This window comes from Acanthaster planci, linkage group LG06 (genome assembly GCF_054643075.1).
Source record: "Acanthaster planci isolate LZ-2023a linkage group LG06, COTS_SCS, whole genome shotgun sequence".
Lineage (NCBI taxonomy): Eukaryota > Metazoa > Echinodermata > Asteroidea > Valvatida > Acanthasteridae > Acanthaster > Acanthaster planci.
In genome coordinates this window covers 20,852,300-20,867,778 of record NC_141782.1, presented here as the reverse complement: position 1 = coordinate 20,867,778, position 15,479 = coordinate 20,852,300, and the positions used below count along the sequence as shown (strand labels likewise).

The 15,479-nt window shown below is 43.2% G+C and overlaps 2 protein-coding genes across 4 annotated transcripts in view; both read left to right on the top strand.

The window, feature by feature from the left end:
* The window catches only part of wdr89 (WD repeat domain 89), a 62,720-nt gene extending 55,342 nt beyond the window's left edge, over positions 1–7,378 (top strand). For both annotated transcript variants that reach the window (XM_087137875.1, XM_022248619.2), the window contains 5 exons: positions 175–261; positions 761–805; positions 1,188–1,276; positions 2,690–2,795; positions 3,435–7,378. In XM_087137875.1, the coding sequence (XP_086994001.1) occupies positions 175–261; positions 761–805; positions 1,188–1,276; positions 2,690–2,795; positions 3,435–3,698 (591 nt within the window). In that variant the 3' untranslated portion in view covers positions 3,699–7,378. The remainder of the gene's footprint in view (positions 1–174; positions 262–760; positions 806–1,187; positions 1,277–2,689; positions 2,796–3,434) is intronic.
* A 2,802-nt stretch (positions 7,379–10,180) lies between these two features.
* The window catches only part of LOC110986639 (serine/threonine-protein kinase H1-like), a 33,320-nt gene continuing 28,021 nt past the window's right edge, over positions 10,181–15,479 (top strand). For both annotated transcript variants that reach the window (XR_015425639.1, XM_022248659.2), the window contains exon 1: positions 10,181–11,278. Coding sequence is in view for 1 of the 2 variants with exons in the window: in XM_022248659.2 (XP_022104351.1) it covers positions 10,415–11,278 (864 nt within the window). In the remaining variant the exon portion in view is untranslated. The remainder of the gene's footprint in view (positions 11,279–15,479) is intronic.

The window sequence follows — 15,479 nt, the reverse complement described above, 5'->3', positions numbered from 1 at the left end:
CGACAATCCACAAACTCAAAAGAGAGGACTGATACGGGGTACCAACATAAACTTGTTCCCGTTGCTCGGCTTCACCTGCAAACCTTCAAATCTAAACCAGCCCAAATATCTCACAGTTTGTATGTATCAGTGTTTCCTCTCCTACTCTTTCATTTTGTCGTCCTGGCTCTCCAGAGTCGGATTGGCTGGTGCGGAACCAACAGCGAGTATCTTTATTGTCTGACGCACACAGAGACAATTCTGATATGGGATGCTGTGGAGGTAAGAGCAAATGCTGTGATTTACATATCAGGAGACTTTGAGATGCTTGGCAGCAGCAAACGTCCGTCTGTTCCTTCTTTTCCAGTTCTGGGCATGCGTGAGTTGTGCCGAGTATGGGTGCATAGTTCTGAGCACGGGGTTGTGAAAAAGGGCCGGTATGTCTGCTGCCTCCAGCGTTTCAAAGTCTCTCATTGGGAAGCTTATATCTATAACCCTGGGAAAGTTCCATTTTCGGCTGCAGAGGAATCACTGTCTTCAATGTGGGGCCAAGGTGTTCAGCGTTTTCAGTCAGTTGTGACATGAGATCTAGAGCTCAAGGAGCTGGAAAGGAAGCTGAGATTTTTAAGAGGCTCCTATGTGAGTCTGTTAACCCTCACCCGTACAATAACCCTCAACCTCTGACCCTAGTGTATGCCATGGATATGGCAGGCAATACATGCTGCTGTTTGCAGCCCATTAGCAGATGATTCACGATGTTGTGTTATCTCTTCCCAAACAGTCAACGGTGCTGACAAGGTTCGACGACGTCAGAGAAAAGCTTGCAGTAAGTCTTTGCCGAGGGCGAGAAGGTGGATGAGTGCTAATGTGTGGGAAAGACATGTTAAAACTGAGCTGAGAGTTGTGAGCTCATTAATGTCGAGCTTTAGTATCCGACCTTTGTGAATACAAAAGTTTCAACATTTTTTGTCATTTGTGGGCCAAACGCACTTCCCTCTCTGTTGTCAACTTTCTTCTTTTGTGTAGTGCGTGGCAGCCACATGTTAAGTTCACAAGTAGCTTTAAACGGAAAAAAACAAGCAAACAAACGCAAAACCTGAGTGAAGCAGTGGCACCCCCAGCTAAGTAAAAAAAAGTCTAAGGGCATCCCATTATTGTTATCATGTCATGGTATCCATTTTTCTGTCAAATGCTCCTCTTCCTCGCAGGAGGACGACCAGTGTAAAGTGGACTACTTGGTTGATTGCTTCTATCATGCTTCGCTCAAATCGCTTGTTGTAGTGGGAGGATCTTACACGTAAGTTTCAGGCTGTCGTGGCCATGGAGATGATAGGCCAGTAGACGGTGTTGTAGTCAAGACCCTGTGAGACCATCACACCCCACATGGCCATCACAAGCCATGGCCCGGTCAGTTGAACTGCAACAAGACATTCTGTCATTGTTCATTTTGTCACTCGTGACTGGCCTTGTGACTGTTCTCGTGACTGGTCATGGGAATGACATTGTGAATGTTCTTGTGACTGGTCTTGTAAAAGGTCTTGCGGTGCTCTTGACTGCAACAGTGGCATTAGATGCCTGGCATAAATATCTCTTATTGGTGGTAACGGAAGAGGGTTTGCCTGTTGAAATCTGCGTGCTCGTAACAGTAACAAGGGGTGAAGACACTGCAACATTTGTGTGCATTCGGGGGAAGTAGTCAAGCATGCTTTGGGTCATGCCTGGACACTCAAGGGCTTACGCACACTGTGTCCTGCTAAGAGTGGCCCGCTGTTCTTGTTCTTTTGTTGTGATGGATCACATATGCATTGTACGGCCATTATCCCTAACCCCCCAAGGGTTGCTGGCCCTAACCTTCCCCATTCATACAAAGTTAAACACCCATATGGGACTTTGTGCACAGAGGCTGTTGGACTGTGTTTTTCTGAGGTATGCCAAACCCAATGCGAAAGCCGGCTGTTATGGGCCTACCAGACCTATCCCCACAGAATTCAACACTTTACTACTGTTTAATTCTGTGTGGTTGGGGAAGGTTAGGGTCATTGTGGGGATGCAAACCATGGACACAGCTCAAAACTCACAACAGTTCCGTTCATAGTTTCTTCTCGAAAGATACCTTTCTCACAGCACAGTGCCCGCCAGAGCTCTGGATCCAGGCTGTATATGTTTCCATGTAGAGTGTCCCTGTGTTGTGATCTTCGTCCTCAGAAGTCAGGCACACCTGCTCATTCTGTGCTTATCAGGCACACCTGCTCATTCTGTGCTTATTTTCTGAAAAGAGCTACTGGAAATATGTCTTCGTTCACATTTCTTGATGCATTTTAGCGGAACTTGTGCCAGGAATAGTTGATGAAATCTTCGGGATACAGATTAGTCTAAAAACCGCAAGCAGTTGGTTAGACAACCCATCAGTCCAAACCTCTGTTACCCGAGTGGAATTTTGTTATGTATCTGCCTTGAGCAGAAGAACCCCCTCATGGGTTGAAAAGAGCCACATTGGTTGGGAGTGTTCACTTTGTTGGTAGCAATGTGACCATAACACGTACATTTCACAGTTGCTCGTGAACCAGTGAAGTTCAGTTCCAGCCAAAGGAACCTCCGTTGCTAAGAAAGTCCTCTTTTGGTCCAGCTCGAGGCTCATTGCTACAGAATTTGTCACGTTGGATCACAAATCTCTTATAATTTAGTTTTTCATTCACGACTGTTACCACAGTGGGGATCTGAACCTGTTAGCCGTTGGCCGAGAGAGAGTACACAAAGTGCGTTCCCTGCCGAGTGCACACAGCGGGGTAGTTCGATGCCTGCACTGGGATAACATGGTGAGTAACTCTGAGGAACTAACTAGAGAGGATCACTGGCCGCTCACAGTAGCTCATCGAGGGTGGTATCTCACAGTTGTTACTATTTTAGATTCAGAGCACCTTGGTGTTGTGGTACTTGTACTTGTACTTGGGTATTTTGTGCACTCAAACTCTTACTCGCGAAAACACGCTCATACTTCTACTCACATACAAAATCCTCGTAGTGCTCGTAGTGAATGCTGAAGTACTGTACCTCTATGTTGGAATGCCCCTTGTGGGAGTTTGTCCCATACACTTGTGGCAACACCCATTTCTTGAATTAGAAGCCCTGTGTCATTGCAGTATGCTTGGTGGAGCACGCTCACATCTTTGTGGTCATATCTAAGCATGAAATCCTTGCATGTTTACGTGAAGGCGAAGCATTTTTAGAAGAGGACTTGTACCCTGACTTGTACCCTGGCTCTAGCAAATCTTGACCCTGGAATTCAGCATACTCTTTCAGGTACCTAATACATGTAGTTGCAAAGTGAACTCCGTGCTTTGCAGGTCAAAACTGGAAATCCAGGTGCATGTTTGTAAGCCGAGGTGTATTGTTTTGAAGCACCCTCCACTTACAAATGAGTGATTACGTTCTCTCACTTTGATCTTTTCCTGCAGACGGAGAGTTTGGTCACAGGAGGGGAAGACTCCACACTTGCGGTCTGGCCGGGCAAAGAACCGCGGCTGCCAAAGCCGCCGAGCAGGTCCGCGGGGACGACCCCGACCTCGGCCACAACCCCTACAACTCCGACGAACCCGACAACCCCGACAATGCGCAAGAGGAGAGCTGAGAAACGGGCGGCACTGACTGAGGACATTGAGGTCACCAAACGCATGCAGCGAATGAAAGTCAACCACAGCCGCTCGGCCACCGTCAAATGACTACCGGAGCGTGTGGAGCACTACGAACTGTGTACGCTGCTCTCGTGAACTGAACTTGATAACGAAAACACATCGAATCTCAACCTAATTCAAGGGTGTCATGTTTCTTTGGTACATTTTATTGGCCCACCTGTCACTCTCAACACTTCAAATAGTGCAGACTGAGCTATTAACCCCTTCAGGGCGGGATTATTTTGACCGCGACTGCTGGGCTGTGGTATGCCCTTAATGGAGGGCTTTGTCCAGCAGCAGGCCCCATTGAACCAGCAGCTGCATGGTGAATAGACTGTATGCGTGGTATGCACCAATCCTCACACAAAGTTGCGGTAGTAGCAGTCCTCCGTAGCGAAGGGGTTAATGGCAGCTTCTGTCTCTGGAAGAGATCGGTAAGGAACTTGGGGAAATAATGGAAATCCTCTGTGATGCCTACTTGTGATGTGGTTTATTTGACTCAAGTATTGTTGTTCTAATTGCTTTGTCATCAGGTGCTGGTTTTCATATACATATCTTTTGGGGGGGGCAGTTACTTAAAGAGAGTCATTAACGTCAGTAATAATCTTACTAACTTTTCCTTATTTTGCGTTCATTTGGGATGTCATTTGGGTTCAGGCTACTCCTGTCATTGTAGGAGTTTGTGATCATCAACTGTTACCAATTTAATCCAGTGATGTAAGAATGAGTATATTAACTCATCATGATCAGTGTCTCAAAATGAGAAATGTGGATACATTCTAATGATTTTTCTTTGGGTGATTTGACCTTTTTATTTTCATGTTTCCGAATGGCGTTTGTATTTCAAGGTGCAGGCAGCAGAAGATAGTTTGAAGCTACGTTATTGTGAAAATTTGTACAGTCTCTATTTTCTAAATCAGATGGTATAATTAAGTTCAGTATTTTGCTGTTTGCTTGTACGACTATTGCTGTAAATGTATTTTGCATCATTATTGCTTTGGCATATTTTGGATGAAATTAATTCCAGGAAGAACTGTTTAATTTGAAACTTACTCAAGATCGCCATGATTTAGTTTTTCATGTTTGTTTGGGTGTGACAAGGGAGCAAGGTAGTGTTGAAAACCTCAATTAGTTTGAAGAAACTGACAGATTAATCCGTACCTGAATTTGATGCGCGTTTGGAAAGGGTTGACAAATTTCGTGCTTTGTGATTGGCCAACGCGTTGCAAACTCTTGATGGCGCACTATTGTGAAACGCCCGTATTGAGCCTGTGGTAAATACTGTGACTGATATTAAGCCTAGGAACAAATAATGTGGTGAAATTAATGTCTACAGCCCTAACTCACAGTCTCAAATCCTCTGATTTCAATATGATTTTACATACGCCCTAGAGGGTTAGGGTTAAAGGGGCACACTATTCTGATTTATATTGGTTGAACTACAGTGCTCCTCATCAAATGGCGGTGTTTCACTGACACGCAAAAACGTGAAGATCTGCCCAGACATTACTTCTCGAAATTATCCGTGCATCTGCTTTTCAGACAGATCCCAAAATTGCTTGTAATTTCAGCGGGTTTTACACAAGAGAAGAAGATCCTGTATCCTTTTAAGTTATTATGGTGCCTCAAACAAAAAAACAGTCCTTACTTTCAAACTGGTTTAAAATCATCCCATCAGGTACATCAGCTGGAAATGCAAGCTGAAGATTAAAAAAAAACCCGGAGGCCTAAACCACTTATAAAGATGTCGTGCTAACAGAGGATAGTTTTAAAGATTTTAGAGTTCATTCAACTCAAAGGGAGGAACACATTTCTGTTTAGGAGTCCTGGTGTTAGGCACTCAGATAAAAAAAAAAAAAAATTATGTATGACGTCTGTACAGTCTCCGTTGTGGTATTGGTAATAGGTATGTGCTGTCAGTGTCCAGATTTGCCGAGTTGTAAAAATGCACTATGCAAACACTGTAGCATTATGAAACTACACTTTCTTTCTTTTTTTTGTCATTTAGACCAGTAGAGGGCGCTCTTTATGCTGCACTGGGGAGTGATGTGTAGGGACCCCCTGTTTATTCATTTCACTGAATGAAGATGTAGAGGTGTTTGGGATCCGGAGATGTACAAGGGATTTTGGATTCTAGACATTATGATTACTGTTTCACTTTTCTTATGATGAATATAGTCGAGCGAACTATAAACTTCATGTGAAATCTGCTTTTCTGTGTATTATCAGATTATATTCACACTTTAAAATTAAAAATGTTATGATCAAGTTTATATCACAAGTTGCAAATTTGATGAAAAGGGAACTCCCAAAACTCACTAGAACTGTGTCTTTCAGTAAAAAGTGTGGTCTGTTTTCAGTTGCTGACAAATTTTAAATATTTTTTACTGGGAAGGGGCCATTTTTTATTCCAGACCGTACAGATACTAGTGTGGTGCCTGTATTCTGCCACAAACATTGTGAGGATGTTCAGAGCCATGCAGATGGATACCAGACCAAAATGGCTCCTGTGTGCTGAATGGCATTGGTAATCATTTTTAATGACTTATGCATTTGAATGACTATGCTGACAATAAGGTCTTTCATTCTTAATTTCCTGATTATAGCCTTAGATTGAGCAAGCCAGTGACTTGTGCTCCTTGTATTTACAAGATCTCATAGCCCGTTCTTTTGCTGTATTATTATGCACTAGTATTCTTGCCAACCAAAAACACATTGGCTATCCTACTTGTAAAATGTTTAAAAAGTGATTCGCAAAGGTTTTAGACATGTACTTTAAATCAGTGAAAACTTCATAAACAGAAGGTTATTTCTCCTAAGTACCGCATTAAGGGTTAGATGCATCATTTGGGGGCAACATTTCTTGCTTACCCCATCTTGTGCAAGGCCACGGCCATCCATAAATGGCTGCGGTCAGTGATGTAAACAAAACAGTTGTACAGTTGTATAAATGTGCTCATGGACAACGAAATTCAGCAGCCATGATAAGGTGAAGAAAGAAGTTTTGGTGAGAATTTTACCAGAAATCAAACGGAATGGAAGTAGTCTGCGTGTTTACCTTTTGTAAAAAAAATCTAATCTCACAGCAGAGAGGCAGTTATATAAATTACCAAGCTGCAGATAACAGCATTTTTAAACAGTTTGAATTGGGCAGTGGAGGCCACGTCCCAAAGTATAGGGACGTCCATACCTGTGACCTCGGCCAGTCGAGGTGCATTGGCTTTGCGCGCCGGCTGGTCACCTCGAGTTGGAGACTATAGCATGCCGAATATATACGACTGGAGCAGAGTCTGATAACCATCGATCTTTGGGAATATTTTCTGCCAAAGGCTTTCACTTTTTCGTTATTGGAATGCATAATATTAACGGGTAGAGTGTAAAACAGATGCGTTACAGGAATTCCAAATTGTGGACGTCTTTCAAATCGTACTTGTATCAAAGCTTACAATCATTCTATATTTGAATATGCATATTTACACGATTACGTCTTGGTATTTTGCATAGTATCATGAGTGGTGTTTTTGTCTGTTCAAGAATACTGATCTTGCCTGATTTATAATAAACCACAAAATAATGCCGTAAGAGGATCTTTTTTGAGTCTTATTGGACTTTATCCCTTAACTTCAAGGGTAGTGTGAGCTGTCCCTGCGGGAAAAAATAACAATGAAAGACACGAATAAAAAAAGGGATTACCAAAACCAGCACCAATTTGCTTGAAAATACTGGAATTGACCCTCATCCAGCGGTCGTGATTTGCGAGTTTCTTATCGTGCCGATTTCGTCTTATCCCCATGTCTGAGTGCCATACCTTGTTAAACGGAGACCATGGCTCGTGTGTGGAAGTGAGCATCCATTATTAAGCTGCCCCCTCCCCCGTGGGGGAAAAATCAGGTGGCTCCCGTGAAATTGGTTTTGATTGTCTTCCAATTACGAATTGGATTTGCTTGTTTTCCCCCTTTTGTTGTTTGAGGCGTTCCCCAGTTCAGTGGTGGAAGTAACTCCCAATCGCAGTTTCAGTACCTGTCCGCACCACAAGCTAATTTTCTTTTGGAAATTCAAACTATAAACGAAAAGGGACTTTAGCATAACTCCTGGCCCCTCGAATCACTACAGGCTACAGTCAAAACAGCCCTATGACCAGTGGCCCGATGGCGTCTGGCGTTCAATAATAGATCCTGAAAGCGATAGGTCATGCAGTGAGCTTCCGGAACCCTGGCGCGCCACCAGGGGTCAACTTTCAGGCTCTACATCGTCAGTCTACACATACTGTAGATGACCTGTGGCGTAGCTTGGGGTGCCCCTATTTGAAAAACAAGTCACATGAACTGCTTTAAATTCGCTTTTCAGTACCCCCTTGAAAAAAATGCCCTCCCAAGTGGCACAGAAGTTCCACCCCGATGAAATAAGTGGACTACATCCAACTGCGTCAATTGCCGACTTGGTAGACACTCCCATCCCCCGTGCGCATGGCATAGCGGCGCTGGTTCTGCCCTCCCCCCACATACGTCTTCCATTTTCCCTTTAATTCAGACCTATCAAACCAGTTGCAGAGGTATCTATCTACGATGGGGTTGAAGAGCTACAACGATTTTTGACTTAATAAAAAGTTCAATGGTTTCAGTGGGCGCTAACTGAGAGAATGCTCTTTAGTTTCATCATTTTCATTTCATTCATCATTTTCATAATTTATCAAAAGCAAAAAAGCAACCCCCCCCCGCAAGGCTTAGAGTGGACGGCCCCTACTGTCAGCTGTTGTGACTGCTCTCCTATCGTTTGATAACGCAAACAGCGCCCTCGGGGTAAAAGGAAACATGTCAAACTCCAAGTGTATTTATGTTATCAGTCTTTTTGAACTAAATGCGAGGATATTTCCACTGTCCCTTCACTCTGCAAATTGTAGAAACAGTGGGATGAAATTTAAACTTCATGTACGGAAGGAGGGTTCTTATCTTGAAGTTATGCGTTATAACTTCGAGAGAAGTTACATTACTTGTACACCTTCTTGAAGTCACAAGACATATTTCAGTACATGCGCAGTTTACATGTACCTGGACCGACGGCAAGATGCCACCAGCGACAGTCCATCGATATCATGCAATAAGACTCCTAAAACGTCTTGCAAGACCAAATTTCAAATGCACCGTCGTCAGTTATATTCAAATAAGCTTTTTTATCCCAGCACAATTAAGGGAGATTAGCCTGTAATCCTCTCCAATCCCTTTAGAGAGGGTGTATCACCGCAAGACATTTTATCTCAAACTTGTAGTCCGCGAGACTAAAATTTATTACAGTCACGACACTTGTTTTAGACATTAGTTTTAGTTTGCTTCAGAATTTGTGAACTTCAAACCTACTGAGCTTGCGACGAGAAAATAAAAGCCACGACCCCCTCCCAAAGATATCATAAACCTTTCACAGAGAGTCGATCTCTGGGGGTTGAGCTGACATGTCCTTGTCGATAACAATTTATCGATTTTTTGCACCTCATTTTGTAAAGTGGCCTTCGAGTAGATACAGACCGATCGGCTTTGCACGAAATAAGACAGGGTTCGATAATTCACAATGACAAAGGGAGGGCAGTGAAGAGTCTTGAAGAGTTCTCGACCGCTTCAGTAAAAAAAATTAAAAGGTAAAAAACGATGACGTCAGTGTTACCTTAATAGCTGCCTTACTTTTTTAGAACCTCCCTGGTTCCTTTTTGGGCCAGGACAAACGTTTAAAGGGTCCCCACAGGACGGGGGAGATATGGGAGAAGTCCTTGCAGACTCGGACCACGCATGCCCAAATCGTTAAAATTCAAGCGGGACAGGGCTTTAATTGAAATCTTCTGGCGGAAGTACAAGGAGGCGCATAAAACTTCTTCAAGGTGCACAGAAAGGTTTACCGGTTGAAATTATAAATGGATGGTTACTACCAAAATTCAAGTAATAAATTTTTAAAGGTGAATAAAAATCATGAGATCAATAAGCCTGCACGCTTCGCTACTGTATACAACCTGCTAAGCTAACCAATGCATCATAATTTTGGTTTACTGATTTCGACATTTCACGAAACATGTCTCCTTATTTTTATGTGGTTATAAAAAGAAAAACTTGGCAAATATCATCCCATTATTCACCAGAGACACACCCAAGGGAGGTTTGAGCACCTCTTCCTAGGAGGTTTAAAATTATTGATTTTTTTCTTTTCAAATTTCTCAAAAAGAAGATATCAAACATATTAAACTATACTAGCTCTGATGTAGACATAGATCCAAATCCCAAGTGCCGCAACCGGGGGAGACTTGAGCATCATGGGCTATGGAGGAGGGGTATGTCGGTCCGAGTCCCCCACTCAAGACGAATCCTGGGTGCGTCGCTGCTGTTCACCGTAGGCGCAGGCCAAGCGCCAGCAATATGAGGACCGGACATGGACACCCCTTGTGAAATAATGAGTACGATGCCTCGTAGGAATAAAAGTATTTCCCCTGACCAAAAGGACCGTAGGACTCGAAATATATACGTGTATACTACACGCTTGAGTGCGCTTTACCCAGAAGTCTCAACATTGAGAATGCATGCAGCAACCCGTTGTGCAGTTTGGACACTTGATATAACAGGCCAGCCGGTACGATTAGGTTTGTGCAATGGTTGTGCTAAGAATTTGAAGCCTTCTCTGCCCTAAATTTCAGCCATGGAAGTTGGAATTTGCGAGTGATCGTTGTCCAGAATATTCGCTAGTCGGATGTAGCGTACCGATGTGTACCGATCACTCTCGTAGCCATCATGGGCTGCGGTGGTGGTAAACTCGCCCCTGAGACGCCGGTAGATCGCCACATCGACTGGGTGAAGACGATAGAGCCCGGCCATGCCGGTGGAGGGGGCTCCTCGATCAAGAACCAGTACCGCAAGAGCGACGTTAGTAAGGTACACCGCAAGCCCAAATACAAAGCTAAATTCGACCCTCGTGTGACGGCCAAGTATGACATCAAGGCACTGATTGGCACGGGGAGTTTCAGCAGAGTTGTCCGGGTGGAACACCGGGCCACTCGCAACCCGTACGCCATCAAGATGGTGGAGAAGAGACGCGAGGGCAAACAGTGCTGGGAGGTGGAACTCAACATCCTCCGGCGAGTTCGCCACACCAACATCATACAACTCATTGAGGTGTTTGACAGTAAAGAGCGGCTGTACATGGTAATGGAGTTGGCGACGGGGGGAGAACTCTTTGATCGCATCGTCTCCAAGGGGAGTTTCAATGAACGGGATGCGACTCGGGTGCTTAAGATGGTCCTAGAGGCCGTTCGCTACCTCCACAGCCTGGGGATAACTCACCGCGACATCAAGCCTGAGAACTTGCTGTACTACCATCCCGGTACAGACTCCAAGATCATGATTACAGACTTTGGCCTGGCTAGTTGCAAGAAGGGCATTGCCGATCAGGACGATGCGATGAGAACAATTTGTGGGACTCCAGAATACATAGCCCCGGAGATCCTTCTGAGGAAGTCGTACAATCAGTCAGTTGATATTTGGGCGATCGGTGTTGTGACGTACATTTTGCTCAGTGGTAGAATGCCATTTGATGATGACAATAGAACTCGCTTGTACCGCAAAATACTGCGAGCAAAGTACTCCTTCGCTCATGAGGTAAGTACAGAAGGTACAAGTTAATTTCTCTTGTAGGAAAATCCTCCATGAACATTTACATTAAGCCTGAATTGCAAATACTGCATGGGTGATTTTGCATAATGGTAGAAAGGCATTGTGGGAAGGAAAAGGTTCAATGTTTGCTCCTTTTTCCTTCCGAAATGCCTTTCTACCAAGGCTAATGGCAGTTGCAGGAAGAGCTCTACATCCAACCCCCACGATTTTTAAGTCTTGTTACATGCAGTACCAGCAAGTTTAAGGACACCATTTATGGGGGGGGGTTAACGACATAGGGAAGTGGCGAGAGACCCATCTCTGGGATCTTTTTTAAGTTGTTGGTGTTTATGAAACTTGAAAATCCTGAATATCTGATATAGAACTCTTTCCCAGTTAATTTTGATTTAACAAGTGCAACTTGTGAAATCAAAAAAGTTGTGTCATCCACAATATTGCAGTTTTGAGGTTTTAGATTATTCAGATGTAAAGCCTATCAGCAAACTACCGGTACTAAGAGATGTTTAAAGATTGTTTCTTCTAAAGGCTTCAGAAGATTGTTCAGCATTGATTAGAAATTAAATTTTTTCTGTCCTAAATGATGCTTTAAGCTGATATACGTGTAAATGAGGGAAATTTGACCAAATACATATGTACAGTACCGGTATGTGTGAGGGTAATTCTGGAGATTGTTAAAGTTGTTTTAGTTTTGCTATTTCAAGTAAACTTGTCCAATAAAAAAGTGGATCCCAAGTTACAGAAAAGAACTTTACCTGCAACTGTTGGGGTTCAACTTCTCTTGAACTACATCTGGGCTTTCCAGAAAAAGGAAGACACTCAATCTTTCTACATTTTCTTTAAAGTGTTAACTACCGGTAAATGTACTCGAAATCTCCTTTTCAGAGGACTACCGGTAGCTGTCTGACGTCACCTGAAATCATCACGTCAGAGCTGATTTGTTGATTCACTCTGAAATTATCTGAGATTTCACTAGCCTTTGTTTTAGTCAAAACTCCTGGAATATGATGCTGCTATCAGGCTTGCATGCTGCATGATTGATGGATCTGCGGGATCGCTTGATTGTGCTTTGCTGTTCATTGTACATGTACATGTACCTTGTAAATTTAATTGACTGACAAATTTGCTGTATTAAAATAGTGATTCTGTGAAATGATTTTCGCATGGGATATCATTTGTAAGGTTATTCTTATGAAAGGCTGGTTTTGTCCAGCCTCCGCTGTCTGTGTTATAGATAAAGCTTGAATTGGTTGCTGAACTGCCATTCTATTTCTAATAGAACTGTTACATTGCGGAAATGAATTGGCCAATCCCGTCATTCTCTGGATTGCGTGTCAGCAGTGGCCTGCCCGAAGGCCCAATGACTACAGACAACAATGCCAACATTGCCTGTGCTCAGACGCACCGTTGCACATCCTATTGTCTCGCAAGTGTTTTGGCGGTGCGAAGTCAAAAATTCCCTCCAAGTCATTATGAAAAAAAACAGTGAACAAATCTGAGAGTCAGTTGCTTGGTTGACCCCAATTCCCCCCCCCCCCCATTTCTGATTGTCTTCAGTGGAAGAAATTGGGCTTGAGTTATTTGGAGATCCATTTTTTTGGGGGGGGGGTTGGATGTAAAGGGGAAACAAGTCGGTCTTTTGAGGCTAGCATCTGGATGCCATGTTTGTGCTACATTGTAGTGGGCAACCTTACTAGTGAGGGTGATTTGTATTCGGGGCTACCGGTACATGTTTGCTCCAGGGTCAGAGACTGGTGGTTCTCTGCATTCCCTTCCCTCTTCCACAGTCCACCCAGCTCTCTTTTCTGGCCTTTTTGTTGCCAGCGGGCAGCGTTCATTTGTTCTTAGCGGTGGGATGACCATTAGGGTATTTGGGGTGGGGGGAACAATGCCAGCCCAGCTTGGCCATTGTCTCTTGGCACGCAAGGAAGCAAGAGGACTCGGGTCTGTTGGCCCTGTTGAGTCACCTGGGATCTCGAAGACTGTGATCTCCACTTCCTTGGGCTTCCGAGTGTCTTTCTTGTGGGTGTGATCTCTGACACCATACATAGAAGACTTACATTTCTTAGTCCTGAAATCTGTGATTTTTCTCGGAAGTGTTGTACCTTTTGGGACTGATTTCACCTCAGTGGCATGGATGCCGAAGGCCCCTCAGATTGTTTGTAAACCCAATGTATAACAAGTTCTTTGAATGGTTTTGGAGTTGAACCTTTTTCTTCAGTATTAAAGCAAAGGGTGTCATACTCAACGTAAATAGTGTGAATTTTGTGACATGGCAAATGCATAAATTCTAAATTTCTCTGTGAATGTTTTGTGATGTCAAATTTACCTTCCTTTTTTTCATTCTTGGAGCGGAAGAAACAGATCAACAGAGGGGAGGCACTCTCTGAGAACTTTGCTCACAACTTTTCCATAATTTTGCAAATTGTAAGGAATTCATACACTGTACTGGTACATTCACAAAACGTACAGGTGTACATGTACTTGTACATGTACTTGTGTGTACATGTACGTACACATGTATGGCACATACAGTGTATGTCAAATTGTTCACGTTTATCTACATACCTTGTCAAGGCTGATGGTTTTCATTTTCTGATGCAGTTTTCTCGAGAGCTTTGCAAAGCAGAAAGGTTGAAATCCAGCCATGAGTGTGTGTGTTTTGTTCTGTATTCCTTGTGAACTTGTAATATTCGGCATTGAGATTCAACTCAACAGAGCCGTGAGAGCTCTATTCCCCATACCCGGTATGTGTCCAAACTCCAAAACAGCCATTTTACAACCCAGCTATTAATGTTTTATGGCAACTGTTTGGGTTGTTAAATTGCCAGCTACGTTGTACTCAGTACATGTACATGTGTACATCTCGAGTCTGAGCCAAAGATGTTCTTTCAAGGCATCCAATTCAGCATTAGTTGATTGGAATTGTTTTCTGAATTAGTTCCAAATCATTGTAATCAGCTTTGCTGCTTACCAATACCTACACATACTGTACATGAACAAAGTAATGTACATTACTGGTTACCCTCTTGATTGGTAACCTGTTTTTGACAAGCAACTACAGTTCACTACATGTTCATGAATCTTTAGCAAAATCGTGTCTTCCGCAAGGTTACTATAGTCCTAGTGAATGAATCTGAGTACATCACCTCATTAGTACACAGTACCTTTTTAATGTTCAGTGCCATTATGTAATGTGCAGTGCCTTCCTAGTTCTCATAAAAATTGTCTTGAGCTTAATACCAGTATCTGGTGGGACTTGTTGGGCCAGTGGTGCAGGGCAACATTTTAAGAGAGAAATTTGCTAAGATTCAATTTTGTAACGATGGAATTCAGTATTCTACTCCTTACAGTACACATACTAGTATTGTGCCAGTTTAATTTCCATTCTTGGATCACACCTCTCCCCCCTCCCCCAACCCCCACCAACAAACAAAACAGTACAGTCACTGGTTCTGATGAGCATACTATCCGGTAGCACGGTACCTTTTTTGCTGAACTTAACACCACTTGAAATCTTCCTTGAGAGCTTAGTCACAGAGCACCAGAGATCTTTTAAGTGAAGGGTTATTATTGATATGTAAATGAGACCTTTGTGTTGTGATCGCAGTAGCAGTGAGTTAGTTGTACATGTACAGTAGGTAGAGGTACTGTACCCTTTACAAGGTGTGGGATAGTGTTTATTAGCCCAAAGCTGTATTCAATCCAATGCACATACATGTACTACATTCGAGTTTTGGAACCTTTTTGATTCATGTACCACATGACCTATATACATGTATACATACTGTACATTATGTACAGATATGTATTGCGTACTGTACATGTACATGTACATGTACCTGATTTTTGTCTATTGCAGAGGGGTCCATGTTGTTTTATACACTGTACAACCGAGGGACAAATGGCACCTGAAGCAAAGGGGAGGGTGCCATTTACAACCCCCCGGGTGTACAAAAGCCATGTACCCAATCACACTCACAAGAACCATTTTTTGTTACACCGCATGTGGTAAGAGATTTTACAAATGCAAGAGAATGAAGTGAACACATGCATGATGTATACTGTGCACATCACAATGCGTTTCATTTCACTGAAATTGTCTTCACCAGCAAAGTGTAACAAGTCGCAAAATGTGCATGCATACCGGTCCATGTACTGTACTGGTACATCATCCATTTGTACAGAT